The 20,846-nt window shown below is 46.2% G+C and overlaps 1 protein-coding gene across 1 annotated transcript; it reads right to left on the minus strand.

Moving 5' to 3' along the window:
- Window positions 1–2,570: 2,570 nt before the first annotated feature.
- TEX37 (testis expressed 37) lies at window positions 2,571–6,867 on the minus strand. The gene is made up of 4 exons (XM_047746609.1): window positions 6,763–6,867; window positions 5,931–5,967; window positions 5,083–5,175; window positions 2,571–3,108 (listed from the first exon to the last, which is right to left on the minus strand). Exons 2-4 carry the CDS (start codon window positions 5,955–5,957, stop codon window positions 2,680–2,682), a joined length of 549 nt encoding a protein of 182 aa, XP_047602565.1. The 5' UTR covers window positions 5,958–5,967; window positions 6,763–6,867; the 3' UTR covers window positions 2,571–2,679.
- Window positions 6,868–20,846: the final 13,979 nt, after the last annotated feature.

Raw genomic sequence — 20,846 nt, forward strand, 5'->3', positions numbered from 1 at the left:
ACTCAAAAGGGAGGACTGTTACTAGTGCTTCTGCTGAGGAGGACATGGTTGATCAGAGACATGAAATAACTTTCTAGAATACCCCTCAGCTGCTGAGATGTAAACTCGGGCATGGGTGGAATCCCACCTTTGTCTGGCTCAGCAGCCCAAAGATCTGACTGTTAACTGGCACCCTGGGCATCAAAAGATTAACAGTGGGGGCGCCTGGGTGGCTCAGTGGGTTAAGCCGCTGCCTTCGGCTCAGGTCATGATCCCAGGTCCTGGGTTCAAGCCCCACATCCGGCTTTCTGCTCAGCAGAGAGCCTGCTTCCTCCTCTCTCTCTGCCTGCCTCTCTGCCTACTTGTGATTTCTCTCTGTCAGATAAATAAATAAAATCTTTAAAAAAAAAAAAAAAGATTAACAGTGGCCTTCACTGACTGAGTGGGTTTAGGGGTGGTTTCTTTTTCATCTTCACACCTTTCTTTTTTTTTTTTTTTTAAGATTTTTCTTTATTTATTCCACAGACAGGGATCACAAGTAGGCAAAGAGGCAGGCAGAGAGAGAGGGGGAAGCAGGCTCCCTGCTGAGCAGAGAGCCCCAATGCGGGCTCTATCCCAGAACCCTGGGATAATGACTGGAGCCCAAGGCAGAGGCTTAACCCACTGAGCCACCCAGACACCCCTCTTCACACCTTTCTTCACTACGCATCATTTGCTACTGAAAGTATTAATTTTATGTTATAACAAAATATGTTCAAATTACATATTTTAAATCATGTATTTAAAAGTTAAGACAGAACATGTTTGGAACACGTGCTAGATAAAGAGCTAACAGGACCATATGAAAAAAATTCCTATAAATTGGTAAGACAAAAGATAATTCAGGGCCAAAAATGTGACTCAAAAACCCAGTGGCTAATTAGATAAAATAGATCCTGTGTCTCACTAGCGGCCAAGTAATCGCAGATCGAAGCCATGATGAGGTACCATTTCCAATTCATGAAACTGACAAAAACCAAAAAGATTGTTAATATCCATGCGCTGGTGAGGAGATGGGAAGGAGGAAGGGGGCTGTTCTGGTGTTATCCATGAGCACCAAGCATCTACCCCGTTTAACCCAGCACTTGGAAGACTCTGACTTACAGAAATAAAAGCATCGCTTGTAAGGATATATGCTCACAAATTGTTATTGCTGCCTAATTTGCAGGAAAGAAATTGGAAAAGCATGACTGCCTCCTCCCAGTAAGGAAATAGTTTCATAAATCGAGATCCATCAGTTCAATGGAAAAGACCAACTGACTCAGAACCTGCATTTTAACAAGATCTCCTAGGGGAGCCCTGGTGTGTAGGGTGATTCCCACGGAAAAAGCCTTTTCATGTGTTGTGGCAAAAAATGGAGAGTCTTCCATCTGAATAATCCTCTCCTTCTATTCTACAAACTTCTCATTTTTTGCTGCACCCGTGGCTTAAAGGCAAGTTTAACAGCCTTCCTTGCAGTTTGTTGGGACCAGGTGCTGCACTCTAGCCAAGAGGACAGGACTGAAAGTGAGGAATATCATGTCTGTCTTGCACCCCTAAAAGGGAATCCCCCTGTATTCGTCTGGGTGTTTCTTGCTTTCTGCTCACAGGAAAATGTCGATAACTGAATGAGTCACTATCTTAGCTTGGACTACCGTAACAAAATATCACAGGCTGGCGGCTTCAACAACTGGAATTTATTTTCTCACAGTTCTGGAGGCTGGAAGTCCACGATCAAGGTCTGGCCGAGGCTGGTCTCTGGTGAGGCTTCTCTTCCCTCTTCCTGGCTTGCAGATGGCTGCCTTCCCTGCTGTGCCCTCATTTGGCTGTTCCTGTGTGTGTGTGTGTGTGTGTGTGTGTGTGGCCACCAATCCTATCAGAACAGGGTCCCACCCTTTTGACCTCATTGGACCTTAATTACCTCCTAAAAGCTCTATCTCCAAATACAGTCACATCGGGGGTCAAGGCTTCAACCAATGAATTTTGGGGAGGAGGGACACAATTTAGCTTATGGTAGCCGCCAGGGACACAGAGATGGGAGCCACAGCAGTGGTGCCCCACCCCCTCGGCTGCCTACCTCTGAACTGTTAGATGGGGAAGAAACTAGGGTGTGGTTCAAGCCACTGCACCCAGGTTCCTTGCTTCCGCAGCTCCACCGGCTCCCTAACTCACGCATATGTGGATATGTTGATCAAAGCTCCGCTGATCAAGAAGGAAAGTATAAAAGGTGCCCTCGAGACGGTTATTGCTGATTGCTACAAGGTGGGTGTGGTGAGCCAACAAAACACACGAGGGAAGCTCCCCAACAGCATTCACTCAACTTGAGACAACTGTGGGAAACTGCATTTGTCCCATTTTGTAAGTAAATGCCCAAAACAACAAGAATCTTTCCAGGACTCTTCGGTGTCATGAGATATCCCACAAATTCCAGCCTCCCTACACACCAGTTTTCCTCCCTCCCCGCTTCCACAACCCCCATCCGCCCCTCCCCTCTGCAGGTGGTGGGAAGGGGTGGATGCTGTCCCAGCGCAGGCCAGGGAACCAGGTAGAACAAGCACCCTCAGTGCTGTCTTTCCAGGGTTTTATTTTCAGCCCTCCTGTCTAGTCTCCAAGTGCCGTGCAAGGATTGCCTTTGTGAGAGGGAGGCTGTCCCTAGGGCCCCTGAGGGCGATCTCACCCTTCCTACTGGTAAAATGGCATCAAGGGCCCCCATCGGTTCAAGACGGGGAACTTGACTTTATGGTGATACGGACATAGGCAGCCAGGCAGTAGAAAGTAGCCCTTGCCCTCCTCCGGCGCAGGCTGGAGCTCCGGCTCCAGGAGGCACGGAAAGCCGGCACTTTGGCGGACCCGGTTAGGGGTACCCCGGGCCAGATACAGGGCATGGGAAACGGGGTACATGGAATGGCAGATACTGGTGAACCTGCACTCGTCCTCCGCTGTGGCCACGTGGTCCTGGTCCTGCCGGGGGAAGAAGCCGGGCTGTCCCAGGTCTTTGGCAGTCATGTGGAGTCTTCTGAAGGCGGGGTATCCATCCTCTAGCTTGGGTTTAGAGCTGGGGATGGCCCTATAAAATTCTTTCTCCCGGAGTTGGGCATCCAGCTTCGCTTGCTGTGGAAATAAATCACACAGGAATGAATAGCTGAGATAGGGAAAGGCGAAGATTCCTTGGCCTCATCCAGGACAGAGCACACTTCTCTTTCATTAATAAGTTTAAACTGGTTTTTGAATGGTGGTATGTATGACCCAGGGAAATACTGAAATAATAGAAAAGGGTTTCTCGTGAAAAGTTTGTCTCTTTCCCACTTCTCATTCTCCCTTGATTCCCATCTCCAGACATATTCACTGAGGTAAGAGTTTTTTCCTATCTTTCTAGACACAGTTTATGTTCATATAAACATATAATAGAGGGGCACCTGGGTGGCTCAGTGGGTTAAGCCTCTGCCTTCGGTTCGGGTCATGATCTCAGGGTCCTGGGATCGAGTCCCGCATCGGGCTCTCTGCTTGTCGGGGAGCCTGCTTCCTCCTCTCTCTCTGCCTGCCTCTCTGCCTACTTGTGATCTCTCTCTCTGTCAAATAAATAAATAAAATCTTTTAAAAAAACCATATAATGGAGTTTTATACCCCCTGGCTTGTCCTCAATAGATGCATATTATGACCCCACTCTGCATTTTGCTTCCACTAAATACTATATCCCAGAAATTGTTCCTTGTTTGTACAGATCTTCTTTTTATTTTTAGTGGAGCTACCTGGAGATGGGAAAGGATTTCTTGAACAAGACTTTAAAAGGGCAAATGATAAAGGGAAAGACTGCTAATCCAACTATATTAAAGTAAAAATTTCTATTCGCTGAAAGGGAGGGAAAAGACAAACCACAGCCCGTGAAGAGTGTTGCCATTTCTATAACTGACAAATGAAACATGTCTAGAATATCTACAGAACTCCCACAAATTAAGAAGAAAAAAGACAAGCATCTCACTAACAGGGACCAAAGACATGACAGACATCTCCCAGAATAATGAATGTCCATAAACATATGAAAAGATGCTAAACCAGAGCACAAGAAGATATTATTTCAAACCCACCAAATTAGCCAAAATCGGAAAGTCTTTCAACACCAAGTTGATGGCAAGGTTGGAGAGCCAAAGAAGGGACCGTCGCCCGCTCCAGTGACACAGCCACTTTGGCAAGTAACGATGTTCCCTGGGACAAGCAATTCCCCTCCTGGGGCAGCAGACTCCTGAACCTTAGGCTGTGGAATCCTCATTGCAATACGGGGCAGTGGGAGCACCAGCCCAGTAAAAACCTAGATGTCCAACAGGAGAGGGGACAAGTATATGGTGGCACGTTCATGCAATGTAAAAAGACACAGCAGAAAATGAATAACATACTATAAGTAACATAATATTCAGCAAAAAGCAAAAGCCACAGAAGAGTACAAATAGAATGATCCAGTGTGTAACAGAGCTCAAAAAGGCAAACCTCAACAGTTTATAGGGATACATACCTATAGAGCACAATTGTCTTTAAAAGACACCAAGGGAATGATTAACCCCAAATTCAGAATAGTAGCTACCTCTTAAGGGGGAGGGAGGGGGGGCTCCAGGGTACTTCTAATGTGCTATGTTTTCATTCTGGGGACTGATAATGGGCACACTGGTGTTTGTTTCATCAATGCTATTTAAACCGTGAATGTGTATCATTTATACTCTTGTGTTCATGACTTAGGGTTGATGTACATTTTTTTTTTTAAGATTTTACTTATTTGACAGAGAGAGACACAGCAAGAGAGAGAACACAAGCAGGGGGAGTGGGAGAGGGAGAAGCAGCCTTCCTGCCGAGCAGGACGCTGGGATCATGACCCAAGCTGAAGGCAGACGCTTAAAGACGAGCCACCCAGGCATCCCGGGTTGATGTATATTTTAAAACATACACACAACGCACACACATAAAAGATTTCTTCAGATCTCCCGGCATCAGATACTGTTCTAAAGAAGTGCCCCCAATATCCACACATAATAAAGATGGAATGAAGGTGATTTTCATGGGCCATTGAACAGAAGACAAGACTGAGTAACTTCTTACCTCTTGTGGTGTGACTCTGGAGTACTTGTGCTTCCCGTAGGGTTGGTAGTCAACCATGTAGGAGCTCTTGTATATGTCTAAATCCAAAGGGGCCTGGAGGGCAAGGGAGATTACAAAACAAGAGATCCCATCTTGCCATTCTTCCACCTAAAGGCATTCAACGGCTTCTCATTGTCCATAGGACCCAGACCAACTTTTGGGCCCGGCATTTGGAGCCCCTCATGATCTGGTTTCTACTGACCTTTGCCAGCTCACCCCGCTTGACACCCCTCCATGCCCTCTGCACTCCAGCCTCACAAAACTCAACTTTTCACAGACACACGTGCTCTTATCTCCTGCTGGAAACACTAGGGGTACTCCTCCCGGACTGACAAACTCCTACACATCCTCTAAAACCCAGGTGAATTTCTTCCCCCCAACAGCTATCCCATCCTTTTATTCCTCACCTCCCCCAAATTACACTCTTTCTCCTCTTGTTTCATAGCACATTTTGCCTCCCTTGTTACAGCACTTAGCAGGGGGATTGTATTGATTGAATGAAGTATACTAGATCAGGACCTAACCTTTGGCATCTCTACAGCCTTGAAGCCCAGCACAGGGCTGAGGGTGCCTTATAAATGCATGCTGGATAAATGAATGAAATAAATAATAAATAGTAATAAATAATAAATAAATGAACTCCCAGAAAATTGTATATCCTTGCTTTCCTCTTTGCCTATTAACACCCCCCCACACACACACCCCATTCCAGAATGAGGACCAGAGGGACCCCCATGGCACCTGGGCCTGTTTGCTAAAGCTGCTCGACCTTGAGGTGGTCACAGGGGACAGACACCCACAACACTCACCTGTCTGGGGTACACCACACCTGCCATAGCAGACAACCTAGACACAGACAAGCTGGTTAGATCTGCTTCCTCCGACCAGGCCAGGGGAAGCAGCCGTTGTCCCCAAAGCCATGTCAAGCAAGCAAACTGCCCCAGTCCTCTTAACGCCCCATGCACGTTACTCAGTCAGCCAGGGCTTGAAGGCAGCCAAATGGATCAATGGGCAGGTGCGCAGGGGTCCTGGGACCAAGGGGCAGGAGCGGGTCCCAGAAGGAATCAGAACTGAGGAGAACAGCAGATTCACCTCTCAAACAAGGTGGGTAGTGTGCTAATAAATCTTTAACAACAGCCTTTTTGAGGCAAATAATCAACAGTGGTTGGTAGCATCTATCGAGCGGACTCGAACTCTCAGGTGCCCCTGAACCAGGGCTCTGAGCTGCCCTGAGGAAGCAGGCAGCAGGCCTAGGACTTAGTGGCACCCTGGGTCAGAAGCACAAACCGTGTTTTCTAGTGGGGTTGGGGGCATCTAGGGGGGAAAATTTTGTGAGGCTCTGCGTTCCCAGCTAAGCAATAGCAGCAGATACATCCAATCCTGTCCCTTACTCCCTAGCCCTGAAGTGTTAGTGGGGAGCTTTACAGCTGGCCCCTGGGGAGCAATCTGAGCTCCCAGTTCTGGTCCGGTCCTCCACTTCATTCCCACGGACCACTGCCCTGAACGTCACTCCATTCCATGTGCTGTGGCCCAGCACGGCCGCTGCCAAACCTCAAATTGTCCCTGTGTCCCCTCCGTTTTGTGCATGGACAGCTCCCCTCCTGGGGCTGGGGGCCGGCTTCAGTGAAAAACAGCACCTACCCCTCCTGCTACCAAGAGGATGACGATGGTCCTGCCCTTCCCACTCCAGGTGCCGCCACTGCATGAAGAAGCCACTGCTGTGTCCCATTGCCACACCTGTCCTGGAGATGAACCCACACCTACGTGACCCAGGCTGCTTTGGTCACAGTCCCTGGTCATTGTGATGGGGTGACTGGCTCACCTCCTGTGTGGCAGTCCCCTGGTCCCGGGCTCACCTTCTCATGGCAAGCTGCTGGCGTTTCAGAACATCTGAGCCAACATGAACTCCAGCAGCGGCATTGGAAGGTTTTAGGGAGGCGGGCGCTAGCCAATACTCTACAGAATCCGTCGTTTCCAGGAGACGGAGGGCAACAGAACCCCACATGGATTTTTTTTTTTTAAGATTTTTTGTTTATTTATTTGACAGAGATCACAAGTAGGCAGAGAGGCAGGCAGAGAGAGAGAGGAAGGGAAGCAGGCTCCCCACTGAGCAGAGAGCCCGATGCAGGGCTCGATCCCAGGACTCTGGAATCATGACCTGAGCCAAAGGCAGAGGCTTTAAACTACCAAGCCACCCAGGTGCTCCAACCCCACATGGATTTTGACATCAGACAGTGGGTGACTCAATTCACTGCACACCACAACCAGCCCCCGCCCCTCCCCCACCACCGCCGGGGTCTTTGTTGCCTGAAAGGCTGGCTTGTCCCTCCTCCGTCAGAATTTCACCCTCTTCCACACCCTTGAGGCTGGTTGTGATCCAAAAAATGAAAAATAAAATAAGTACTGATGAGGATATGGAGAAATTGGAGCCCTCCTGTGCTGCTGTTGGGAATGTAAATTGGTACAGCCACCGTGGAAAACAGTATGGTGGTTGCTCAGAAAATTAAACGTCAACATAGAATTGCCATATGATCCTGCAATTCCTCCTTTGAGTGCGTGCCCCAGAGAAGTGAAAGCAGGGGTTCGAACACGCACCTGTGCGACCATGTTCATAGCAGCAGCATTCACAGTGGCCAAGGGATAGAAACAACCTCAATATTCGTCAACTGGTGAGTGAATAAACAAAATGTGGTGTTTACATATGATGAAATACTCTTCTGTTTTGTTTTTTAAGACTTTATTGTATTTGACATAGAGAAAGAGACGAGAGAGGGAACACAAGCAGGGAGAGTGGGAGATGGAGAAGCAGGCTCCCCGCTGAGCAGGAAGCCTGATACGGGGCTCAATTCCAGGACCCTGGGATCATGACCTGGCCAAGGCAGACACTTAACCAACTGAGCCACCCACGTGTCCATTATTCTGTTTTTAAAAAAGTTTAAAAGATGTCTAATTCCAGTATGGTTGACATGTGGTGCTAGATTAGTTTCAGGTGGACAATCTACATTTCTCAGCGCTCCTCACTGGCAAGTGCCCTCCTTAATCCCCATCACCTAGGTCCCCCACCCCCGATCTGCCGCCCCTCTGATAATCAGCTGTTTGTTCCCTATTGTTAAAAGTCTGTTTTTTTGGTCTTTTTTTTTTCCTTTGTTCAAATATTATTCTGTTTTAAAAGAAATTTAGCACATGCTACAACATGAAGGAACCTTGCAAACATGGTAAGTAAAATAAACAAGACCCTATATTCCACTTATATGAGGTGCCTAAGCTCCTCAAGTTCATAGAGACAGGAAGTAGAGCCGTGGTTGCCAGGGGACTGGGAGGAAAGGGTAGAGTTTTAAGAAGATAAAAACTTTTGGGAAAAGAATAGGGGTGATGATGATTGCACAACATTGTTAATGTATTTATTTTTTTTTTTAAGATTTTATTTATTTATTTGACAGACAGAGATCAGAAGCAGGGAGAGAGAGAGAGAGGAGGAAGCAGGCTCCCTGCTGAGCAGAGAGCCCGATGCGGGGCTTGATCCCAGAACCCTGGGATCATGACCTGAGCTGAAGGCAGAGGCTTTAACCCACTGAGCTACCCAAGCACCCCTGTTGATGTATTTAAAGCACTAATTTGTTATGCTTTGATAAAATGGATAAAATGGTAAATTTTTATGTTATATATATTTACCACAATAAAAATCATTCACTTACTTTAAGGGCCCCCTCTTCCATGAAGCTCTCCTTGGTCTCTCACTGGGTGCCACCACAGATGCCTTTCATTTATGCAACTAATATTTATTGAGCACTGTTTCGTGTTGGGTGCTGTTCTTAATGTTGCAGAATTCAACAAGTGAACCAGATAGATGGGAATCCCCCTGACTGCAGAGTTTACATTCCGATGAGAGCAAAACACAGAGTAAACAAGTAATAATTGCTTAACTGCTCTATTAGATCCAGCAAATAAACAAAGTGAAGTCTGAGGGAATGACTGAGTGGCACTTTAGGGGAGTCCGAGAAGGCCTCTCAGAAAGGGTGGCATTACAGCGGAGGTCTGAAGTGTCAGAAGCAGTCATGGAATGATCTGGAAGATAGGGCTTCTCAGCACATGTCAGCAAGTGCAAAGCCTGTAAGATAGGAACAAAGGGGAGTGAGGGGGGCCCAGGAAAGGAGTGGGAAAGGGCAAGAGGCCAAGAGCGAGGGGGTTGTGAATCTCTGACTTTTGCCTTTCTGTAGTGGCATGCCAGTTTCCCTTTGGAGAACAATTTCTCTCCCCTGTGGGGATGATGTGATTTGTGTGGTACTGACCCTCCTCCAGGTCTAAACGGATGTATTGTCTCTAGAATAGTCTGTCCCCCAGGCCACCCAATTGATGCAAGGAGAGGCTCATGACTGGAGGTGGGCTGATAAGTGTCACCCTCAGCACCTGGCACAGTCTCTCTCTTTCTAAGATAGTAGTCACTAAGAACTGTGGGAGCCTGGAGCTATATGAAGCCTGGCCATGAATAAAATCAGCAAAGGAAAGAAGACCCAGGAGATGAAGACAGAGAGTGACTGCATCATGAGGATACTAACTAAGCCCCTGGATACAACCATGCCTGAAGCTTAACTACATCCGGACCTTGTGGTTTATGCGTGCCAATACATTCCTTTTCCTGCTGAAGCCGGTTTTAGTTGAGTTTATGTAAGTTACAGCTGAAGTAGTTCCAACAAATTCAAGGTTGGAGAGCTAAAGTAGTTCCTTCTCCTAACCAACTGTGGTATCCTTCAGGTAAAGAACTTGGTTTTAGTCACCTTTTTATCCCAGTGCACTGTCACTTACATGTAGGGATTTAAGAAGTGCTTTTGAATATAATAATCCTGGAAATGACAAAGAACGGGTAAAGAACAGAATGGCCGCAGAGATGAAAGTAGAGGGACAGCTGGGCCATAACAAGTGATTTTTTTGTGCCTTAAGAATATATTTTCAGGAAAACATTACCAAGTAGCTTTTGGAGTCCTGACTTTAAATCCTGATATTTGCTATCTTCTTGCCCTTGGATAAAACATGCAAGTTCAATAGAAGTCAGTGTGATCACCTGCTATAAAATGGGTACGTGATATCCACGGGAAGTGGATGCAGAAAGTCAAACGGATATGTCTGTGATTGTCCTTGGTGTTCTTCAGGCCAGGGTTCACTCGCATTTTCTGACTTTCTGCTCCTTGCCATACATGGTACAGGGCCCTGTAATCAGGGTAGCAAAGAAATCCCGGAGTGGCCTCTGCCTTCATGAAGTTACAGGGTGATGACAGGTAAATATCTTGCACAAGTGAGTCTTTAATTACAGCTGTGACAATGTCATGGAAGAGAAATGGGGTGCGAGGATCTGATCCGGTCCTGGAGGGAAGACTTGCATCAAGTAGTGACATCATCCCTCAGTGCTGGGGAGGCAGGAGGATGCTCTGGCCTGTGTGACCGCTGTAGGGCCAAAAGGAGCCTGGTCTTGTGTGGAAGACAGAGGCTGTTCTGTTAGTGCAGAACAAGAGGGACACATGTGGCTCCAGGTGAGTCTGGGGGTGGGGGTGGTTTGTCCAGCGGGATACAGGAGGATCGGTGGGTTTTATCCTGGAAATAATGGGAAATATCAGGGAGTTTAAGCAGGATAAAGCAACATACCAGAGATCACTGGTGGGGCGCCTGGGTGGCTCAGTCAGTTAACCGTCTGCCTTTGGCTCAGGTCATGATCCCAGGGTCATGGGATCAAGCCCTGCATCAGGCTCCCTGCTCAGTGGAGAGTCTGCTTCTCCCTCTTCCTCTGCCTGCTGCTCTGCCTATTTGTGCTATATCTTTGTCAAATAAATAAAATCTTAAAAAGAAAAAAAAAGATCACTGGTGGACAATGGCCTGGGGGGAGGACGAAGCAGGATCCCAGCAGTCGGGCCACTGGCTGATGATGATGGTGGCTGGGACAGGCTGGAGGAGATGGCAGCGACAAGGAGGGAGAAGCCTGGGTGGATTCAAGGAGGTGTTTTGGAAGTAAACCCTACAGACTAATCATTATCAGGAATCAGCAGGGGCAAGGGAGAGACAGAGGCGTGACAGAGAGATGATTCCCAGATTTTTGGAATGAGCTGCTGGGGATTGGTCGCCCTTTGGTGAGGTAGGAAATGGGGGCGGAGGAGCCAGCTTGAGGAGTAAGACCACCATACTGCCTTTGCGCGGCCTGGCTTCCAGGTGGAGAAGCCGGGTACACACCTGGGTAGGAGGATCTATAGCCCCGGGGAAGAAAGCTCCGGACACTCTGGAATTGCTGGTGATATAGGGGATATTTGAAGCTAACAGAGAGAGTCTGCCGTATTCGGGGAGCATAGCCTCCCTCCAACACGGCCACGCAGTGCGAGGCTGTCCTGAGAACTTTCTGCTGCCTCCCTAAAAGGGTGTTCAAGGGCAGCAGGAAGGGAAATCAGGTCACAGGAGGGAAAGAGTGAAGGGGTCTACCTACACTGCCTTCTTTCTGGTTTCCGGTGCTTGTCGATTTCACCGCGGTCACGTTTCTGCACCATCTCAGAGTGAATGCAGCGGCGTCCACGCAACAGCCTGCAGGAGCCGGGAGGGACCTCAGATGGGCCACCTGTGGCCACACGTCGTGGGCAGGTCCACTGGGCGAGCCTCAGTGCCCTCCTTTCCTCCTGAGAAATGAAACGTGGAGACTTCCTCCATCCACACTAAAGCACCGTTAGGAACTTTTTTTTTCTTTTAAAAATACTCTTTAATGTTCCTAGGATATTCTTTTTTTTTTTTAATTAACATTTATGTATTATTTGTTTCAGGGGTACAGGTCTGTGATTCATCAGTCTTGTTAGGAACTTTTGTAAGCTCACCCCAAAGCATGGCAAAACCCCCATGTACCAACGTTTACCTTTTCGTGGTGTGATCCATGTTCTTTTTCTGAAGCAACACAGCTATGTTTCTCATGGTTCTCGCAGTCTCCTTTAGCAGCATGCAAGGGGAATCTTTTCAACATTTGTCAGGGTTGAAAAATAAACCAGAAAGCAAATCCTGTTTGTTTCTTTTTAAGCCTAAATACACGCATTGGGTTCAAATTGTGTAGGGAAAGACAAACTATATTCATTGCACAATAAAAACTGGTAGGAGTGTATTTCTAAAAGCATGGTTAGGGGGAGGTATATGTTTAAAAGCACACACAGAAAACATCGTGTGGACAGCGATCCATGAACGGTATATACAAAGCACAGGGCACACCAACGGCTCTCACCGAGATCCTTGTCCCCTTCCTCTGGTGAGAATAATCACCCCTCTAGCTTCATTTCCTTAGTGACAAAATACATGTGGACAGGGTTGGAAGCCAAAACTAAAGGAGAAAAATATGTACAATGCCTTGGCATCGGGTCTGGTATGCTGTAGGAGCTTAATTATTGCAACATTCATTCATCTGAGAGAGAATCTGCTGGTCTCTTTCTGGAGGGAAAGCTGGGCCCCAAGCTTCTGTCTATGCAAATTCAGCATGTTAATATTGTTAAATCACAGGAGGAAATTCTTTTCCCAAACCAGAAGCCTTCGAGTTCCTCCAGGCTTATATTAAAGGGATTACAATCCATTTCCTTCCTAATACGGCTAATGCGCTATGGGAAGCCCTCAGGCCAGGGATTAAAGCATTTACGCCTTTAATTAGGAGCAAACCTTCCCTTAGAGCCCGAAACACAAACAGCAAGTCGACACTACAAAGGCCTCCTCCCAGAGCAATGGGGATACCAATCCCTCTCCAGGAGCCAGGAGCCTCCAAAGGGCTTAGCAAACGCTGCCTTTCCCAAACAGGGTGCCTTAGCTGGGAGGGCCCTGCGCAGAAATGGACATCCCTTCACATGGAGAACAAACAAACAAACAAAAACAGATCCGTGGACTTAATCAGAATCAGCCCCTGCCCTATAGCTCAGGGGGGCAAGAGGGCCGAGCGGAAGAATCTCATCTTGGAGAGGGATGCCGGATGCTAGATTGTCCTGCAGGTTCCTCTTCTAGATTTCCCCTGGGGACTCACACAACCGGGTTGTTAGCTTTCAAGTGGACGACTCTGAAAATTAAGACCTGTTTGTGTTTTGGAGGGGTCTGTCCTCACACAGATGCCTTCATTGGCCCCAAACACGGGGCCTGTCAACTTCTTCCATTCTAGCTTCATAGCCATAGCTGGGTCACCTTGTGCAGCCCAGGGAGCACCTGCTTCAGAGTCCCCCGGATACATATGAAAACCTAGATTTCTGGGGCATCTGGGTGGGTCAGCGGTTAAGCGTCTGCCTTCAGCTCAGGTCATGATCCTGGGGTCCTGGGATCGAGCCCCATGTCGGGCTCCCTGCTCGGTGGGAATCATGCTCCTTCCCCTCCCACTCCCCCTGCTTGTGTTTCCACTCTCGCTGTGTCTCTCTCTGCCAAATAAATAAATAAAATCTTTAAAAATAAAATAAAATAAAACCTAGATTTCTGCCGCTACCTTCTGTGTCAGAAGCTCTGGGAGGAGGAGCCAAGCCCAGAATCTGCCTTTAGACAAGCTTCCCTGGAGATTCTCATGGTTCTTACACTTGCCTACAAGAAAACTATAGCCGGGCCATCCGTAGCTCTTTATAGAGGAGGGAGGTGAGGACCAGAGCCTTCCAGGGACTTGTACCAGCACAGAGAGCCAATCAGGCCCCGGCATGGGGCGCACGTGGGTGGTCGGTGTGCTCAGTATTCGAGAACTGATACCAGAAAAGCTTGTGAAATTGTGAACCTGGGATAAGAATGTAGGGTCTTCTGCTTCATTTGTTCAACAGGCAACTGTCGGTGGCCTTAGGTGAGCAAGGCATGGCGTTCGATGCTGCATGTGTCCCCGGGTGCGGAGGGAAGAAGGGGACATTGTCAGGGTGATAATACAAGATGGAAAACACGGGGTTCCTGCCATCTAGAACTTAGCAGACTGGTGAGGGGGAGGAGGGAGGAAGCACCCAAAGAGAGAGTGAGCAAGCTCAGGTAGGGGTTCCAGAATTGAGGGCCATCAGGCGTAAGAGGGGACTAGACATGTGGCAGAGATGACGTGATGAAATCAAGTCTTAAATGAAGAGCCTCCTTTTGTCCAAATCTGGCCCAACTCTGAAAGTTCAGGCAACCCTCGACCTCTGGTGGGAACCACTTCCTGCCCACTCATGGTCACCCACATCCCTTCTCTCTGAATATTTATGACACTCCCACAGAGCTATATTTCTTAATGGATCCCATTTCCATGTCTGTCTTTAGGTATGCGTTTTCTTTACTTCTCCGAAAGTCTTAAACTGCCTTTGGCCTCTCCTGAGCCTGCCAGACTAGGCTGATAAATGTTAGACCCTCCAATCGTGTTCTTGGCTTGTTTGGGGGCTTTCTAAAGGTCCGGCGGGGGCCGCACACCGAAAACCTTCCATGAGGGTGTAAGGAGTATGGATGCTCAGAGGGCAGGCCGAGTACAGACCCCAAGACTTTGAGAGTCTGATGAGTTTGCACTTGAACCCAGCTCTGCCACTTACCAACCAGGTGTCCTTGTGTAAGTTCCTTATATTATCTCCTCAGTTTCCTTCTCAAGTGGTAAAATGGGGATTTAAAAACACCTGCTTGGCAGGAGAATGGACTACAATCCTGTAAATGCCGGTCTCAGCCTGGCCCCTGGCCCCTAGCCCACCGTCAATAAATAAGAGTGAGTGTGGAGATTCTCTCTCCACAGGACATGATGAAAGGGACTTTTTTTTTTTTTTTTAAAGAAGACCAGTGTCGGGGAAGGGCACAGCACAGACAGGGAGGAGGAGGGCACAAAAGAAATGACAGCCACTGGAGGCTCCTACCACTGGCCAGGCACTGGAGAACTGACTGGATGTTTGGTGATAGCGTTAACGACTGGACACATCCTCTGTCCTGGGGTTTGTCCCGACAGCTTCGCCAAAACCCTACCCTATAGATGCTCCCTACGCTCTTCATCTGGTAAATGAGGCACAGAAAGGATTAGCAACTTGCTTACGGTTCCACACAGGTATTAAGTGACAGAGGCAGGATTTCAGCCCCAGCTGCCTGCGGCCGGAGTTCATGTTTTCAATCACTGGGCCATATGGCTTGGAACCCCTGGAGAGAAAGAGGATGGGGTTCTAAAGAAGGCAAGTTATATGCCGGAATGAAAAGTGGCTCCTGAACCAGAGGCTCGCTCTCACTTTGAGGGCATGGTGCTCTCTGGTCGAAATAAAGCCTTTCACACAATGCCATGTTGGACAAGACCACGGAGATCACAATGGGTCATGTGAAAAACAAGACAGCTGGATAATTATGTTTGAACACACACAAACCAGGAGCACTGTCCTAGACCCAAAAATGACCAAACACTGCCCTACACCAGCTAATGAGCCTCCGCTTCTTCTGAGGCCGGAACACATTCCTCCTGCCTGATAGACAGGAATTCTTAAGATAGCCCATTACAGAGTCATCTGCTTCCTGAAAATGTCCAATCTAAAGGAAACCCCCGCTTCCTTGAGCCCACCCTCAGATCACCTAATACAGACCCAAATCCTATAATAAATAATTTTTTGAAAGCATATGGGAAAGATGGCGGTGTAGTAGGGGAACCCTAAGCTGGTCTTATCCCTTGAACACAACTAGGTAACAACAAATCATGCTAAATACCCTAGAAATAAAGACTTTTTGGATACCTTATTCTTCTAACAGCTTCCTGTTAGAAGTTCCCTCTTTGCAACTAGACAGAACCCCAACTTGTTCAAGTCCCTGCAGATTCCTGATGGTCTTTGGATGGAAGTCATTGACGTCTCTCTGGAAATCCTGATGTTTTAGCACACAAGCCATTTCCCAGACTACCTCTCCCAGTCAGAAGCCAAAAATTTGTCAGGTCAGGGAAAATGTCACTGTCCTCATCTTTGGCTCCTTTGTTTTTGTTTCTCTATCTCTCCCATAGAAAGGGGCATGAATTCTCTCCTGAAGTAAGGATGAGAATCTTACCAACATGGAAGAATTGTTAAGAAGAGTCAATGCTAAGATACAAGGCCACGTCCAGCCTGGTGACCAGTGGAGAGAGCTCAAATTACAATTCTTCTTCTTCTTCTTCTTCTTCTTCTTCTTCTTCTTCTTCTTCTTCTTCTTCTTCTTCTTCTTCTTCTTCTTCTTCTTTTTTAAAGATTTGTATTTATTTATTTGACAGAGATCACAATTTGGCAGAGGCAGGCAGAGAGAGAGGAAGGGAAGCAGGCACCCTGCTGAGCAGAGAGCCCGATGCGGGACTTGATCCCAGCACCCTGGGATCATGACCTGAGCCGAAGGCAGAGACTTTAACCCACTGAGCCACCCAGGTGCCCCGCAAACTACAATTCTTAATTTGTTTTATTTTATTGTTATTTCAGTCATGCTCAAAAACATTAAAAAAAAAATCCATCCAGATTATCAGCTTCTCTCTATTTTATTACAATAAGACTTAAAATATGTGATGTAAGAGAGGGGTGAGGTACTCAGCGGCCACATAGTCTCAATAAATGAAGCCTTCTATTTTTTAAATGACGCATTTCCAAAAAATTAGCTTGTTTAATAATTTAAAAATTTTTCATGTTTAATAGAAGAGCAGGCATTTCTCCAAATTGAAATACACAAACGACCCATAAACACATCATCGGAATCAAATCAAAAGGAATGCAAACAAACATATGCAATTTTCCATCTACCAGAGTGCCAAAAAAAAGCTTTCAATATAATTTCCAGTCCTGGTGTGAGGAAAACTGGCACTTCCTCACACATTCTTGTTATGGGTATAAGCAGCCATAATCTTTCTGAAGGCTATCAGAGGTATCTGCCAAAAATTAAAAAATGGCTGTACTTTTTGACCTTTGGCAATTATGTCTTAATTTTTTTTAAGACTTTATTTATCTATTTGACAGAGAGATCACAAGCAGGCAGAGAGAGTTGGGGAAGCAGGCTCCCTGCTGAGCAGCTGGATGCAGGGCTCAATCCCAGGACTCGGAGATCAGAACCTGAGCTAAAGGCAGAGGCTTAATCCACTGAGCCACCCAGGTATCCCGGCAATTGTGTGTTTAGATGTTGCCCTTACATCAATGATCGCTCACATTTGCAAAGACAGGCATGACACGTTCACCATGGCATCGCTTCGAGTAACAAATACGGGCAACAAGCCAACTCTATTATCAGTAGGAACTGATTAAATACCCACACTGTGAAATACTAGTAAGTATTTAAAGAAAAATAGATACATCTTCAGATGAACTGAAATGGAAGGCTGAGAAACCATTTCTGTGACGATACTGAAGAATGATTTGTTACCCTAGGAGAGAGCTGGATAAAATGCTTTGCCCAAGAGCAAATGGAATGGAAATGGAATGGAAATAATGGAAATTTATAACCTCCAGGGTCTCTCTGGGTGCTCAATAACTATTGATTATTGTGATTGTTGATGATGATGATGAAGATGAAGATGGTAATGGGGAAGATTCTCTGCCCGAGAGAATTAGAAGATTGTTCCTTAGAGACCTTACTCTGCCAACAGTTACCGACACATATTAACAGCCCTTATTTTATCTTCTTGGACCTCTGTCAACTTTTCTAAGTTCTTTCAAATGCCTTTTGGGCTGTGAGTCTGGGGTCAGTGGTGGGTCGGGCCATTTAGATGTTGAAAGGGCAAGGTGACCAGTAAGTCACACCTCTGTCCCTCGCTGCCTGACCTGGCACCGGCCGTGTAATCTGCGAGGGGATCTCCCTTCATGCCATCACGTTGGAATGAAGTGCCGAGAGGAACATCTTTCCTAGGAATCGCGCTGACAGATGGGCCAGTCAATCTGAGGTCAGCCCCTTCACACCTCATACGGCAACCTGGCAGTGGGAGGTTGAGAAAGACTTTTCTGGTTACAAACACTTTCTAGATGACTTAGTGGATCTTAAAGTGTGGTCCTTGGACCTCCCGAAGTGATTGCTAAGAAAAAGACCTCACCGCGTATCTTCCAAATCAGAATTTGTTGGGGGAATGGGGTCAGGCGTGGGGATCAGCATGTGAAACTCACTCTCAGGGAATTATTTTGTGCCCTGAAGTTTGGGGACAACTGAGGAAGACCTTAGTGATATTTTGCCCATAGGCAAATATTTCAGGATCCCATTATGACTGATTATGTCTTTTTGTGAAGCATTTTTGCAAGCAGTCAAGTGACCCTATATCCATTCCATTCCCCTGGTGTAGAGAATAATTAAAAAACAGATGAATCTTGATTTAAGTGGGCACCTCTGTTATATTCCAGCGATCTCAGACATAACACCAGAAACAACAACATTTAGGACAAGAAATAAGAAGACTTCGAGGCATTTTGTGTAGAATACATGCCATTTACTGATACACTTAATTATCAAACATGAGACAGTGAAACAGCTCAGAGCTATATACAAGAATTTGTTTAAAAAAAGTTTTAAAACTAGGGCGCCTGGGTGGCTCAGTGGGTTAGGCTGCTGCCTTCGGCTCGAGTCATGATCTCAGGGTCCTGGGATCGAGTCCCGCATCGGGCTCTCTGCTCAGCAGGGAGCCTGCTTCCCTCTCTCTCTCTCTCTGCCTGCCTCTCCATCTACTTGTGATCTCTCTGTCAAATAAATAAATAAAATCTTTAAAAAATAAAAATAAAAAAAAATAAAAATAAAAAAGTTTTAAAACTTGATGGAAAAAAAAGAACTTATCTTCAGTTCCCAGAAATTTTCTGTTTGCATTCATTTGTAACATGTAGTACATAACAGATAGAATTTTGTTTTCCCTACTCTTTCTACCAGAACCTTGAGCATGACTGCTTCACTGGTTAAAACCGATTCGTCACCTATGGTGTAACAACACCCAGAACCTTCACCATTTCCTCCCTCCTTCTCTTCATTCTTTCCTTTCTACAAAAATTTATTGAGCACCTGATATATGCCTGGCATTGGGCATGTATTAGTGAACAAAGGACACACTCTACCCTTTCTACTTTCTGGTATGGGTTTTATAGATATAACTAATCACATAAGTATAACCACAGAAATGATTAGCAATAACTCATGAACACACTTGACCCAGAGTAGGCCCTGGTGATGGCTGTGGTTTGGGGAAGCAGCATGACTCCCTGCATGGAATGCAGATTTAGGATCAGCTCAGCCTCCTACCCTGTCTGCATGTGATTCCCAGGCAGGCTCTTGAGCTCTGCAACCTCTTGCAGATAAGAATGTCTGCCTCAACTGGTGCAGCCACTCTGGAAAGCAGCATGGAGGCTCCTCAAAAAGTTAAAAGAGCTACCTTATGACCCAGCAATTACACTACTAGGTATTTATCCAAAGGATATAAACATAGTAATTTCAAGGGGCACATGCACCCCAATGTTTAAAGAAGCAGTGTCCACAATAGCCAAATTATGGAAAGAGCCTGGACGTCCATCAACAGATGGATGAATGGATAAAGAAGATACAGTATACATACACAATGGAATATTACTCAGCCCTCAAAAAGAATGAACCCTTGCCATTTGCAAGGACATGGATAGAACTAGAGGGTATTATGCTAAGTGAAATAAGTCAGTCAGAGAAAGACAAATCCCATATCATTTCCCTCATATGTGGAATTTAAGAACTAAAACAGATGAACATAAGGAAGGAGAAGGAAAAATAAAAGAAGACAAAAGCAGAGAGGGAGACAAACCCTAAGAGACTCTTTTTTTTTTTTTTAAAGATTTTATTTATTTATTTGACAGAGAGAGATCACAAGTAGACGGAGAGGCAGGCAGAGAGAGAGAGAGAGAGGGAAGCAGGCTTCTTGCTGAGCAGAGAGCCCGATGTGGGACTCGATCCCAGGACCCTGAGATCATGACCTGAGCCGAAGGCAGCGGCTTAACCCACTGAGCCACCCAGGCGCCCCCCTAAGAGACTCTTAACTAGGAAACAAACAGGGTTGCTGGAGAGGAGGTGGGTGGGGGATGGGAGAACTGGGCAGTGGGCATTAAGGAAGGCATGTGATGTAATGAGCACTGGGTGTTATATACAACTGATGAATCACTAAATTCTACTCTGGAACTACTAATACACTACATGTTAATTAAATTAAATTTTAATAAAGAATTTTAAAAAAAAAGAATGCCTGCCTTATAGAGTAACTGAATGCATTAGAAATATATCTTTATTTCTATATATAGAAATATATATATATATATTTCTATCTGGTACACAGTAAAAGCACAACAACAGATAGTCATATCCCCCCAAAAAAACTCCAAACCTATTTTTTTAAAAAACTATATTGGGGGCTCCCGGGTGGCTCAGTAGGTTAAAGCCTCTGCCTTCAGCTCAGGTCATGATCCCAGGGTCCTGGGATCAAGCCCTGCATCAGGGTTTCTGATCAGCAGGGAGCCTACTTCCTCCTCTCTCTCTCTCTGCCTGACTCTCTGCCTACTTGTAATCTCTGTCTGTCAAATAAATAAATAAAAATCTTAAAAAACAAAACAAAACTATATATTTTGGGGGTGCCTGAGCCATTAAGGGTGTGCCTTTGGCACAGGTCAAGATCTCAGGGTCGTGGGATTGAGCCCCTGCTCAGTGGGAAGCCTGCTTCTCCCTCTCCCACTCCCTCTCTGCTTGTGTTCCCTCTCTTGCTGTATCTCTCTCTCTGTCAAATAAATAAATAAAATATTTTTTTAAATAAAAATAATTTTAAAAAATAAATATTTTTTAAAACTACATATTTTTGAGGGAGG

This window comes from Lutra lutra, chromosome 9 (assembly GCF_902655055.1).
Source record: "Lutra lutra chromosome 9, mLutLut1.2, whole genome shotgun sequence".
In the NCBI taxonomy this organism is placed as follows: domain Eukaryota; kingdom Metazoa; phylum Chordata; class Mammalia; order Carnivora; family Mustelidae; genus Lutra; species Lutra lutra.

Excerpts from the sequence above, each read along its gene's own strand:
- TEX37 (XM_047746609.1), bottom strand. The coding sequence starts at position 5,957 with ATGGCAGGTGTGGTGTACCCCAGACAG. Across the intron at positions 5,176-5,930 it reads GTGTGGTGTACCCCAGACAG|GCCCCTTTGGATTTAGACAT; the intron begins GTGAGTGTTGTG and ends CTTGCCCTCCAG. Across the intron at positions 3,109-5,082 it reads CCAGAGTCACACCACAAGAG|CAAGCGAAGCTGGATGCCCA; the intron begins GTAAGAAGTTAC and ends TTATTTCCACAG.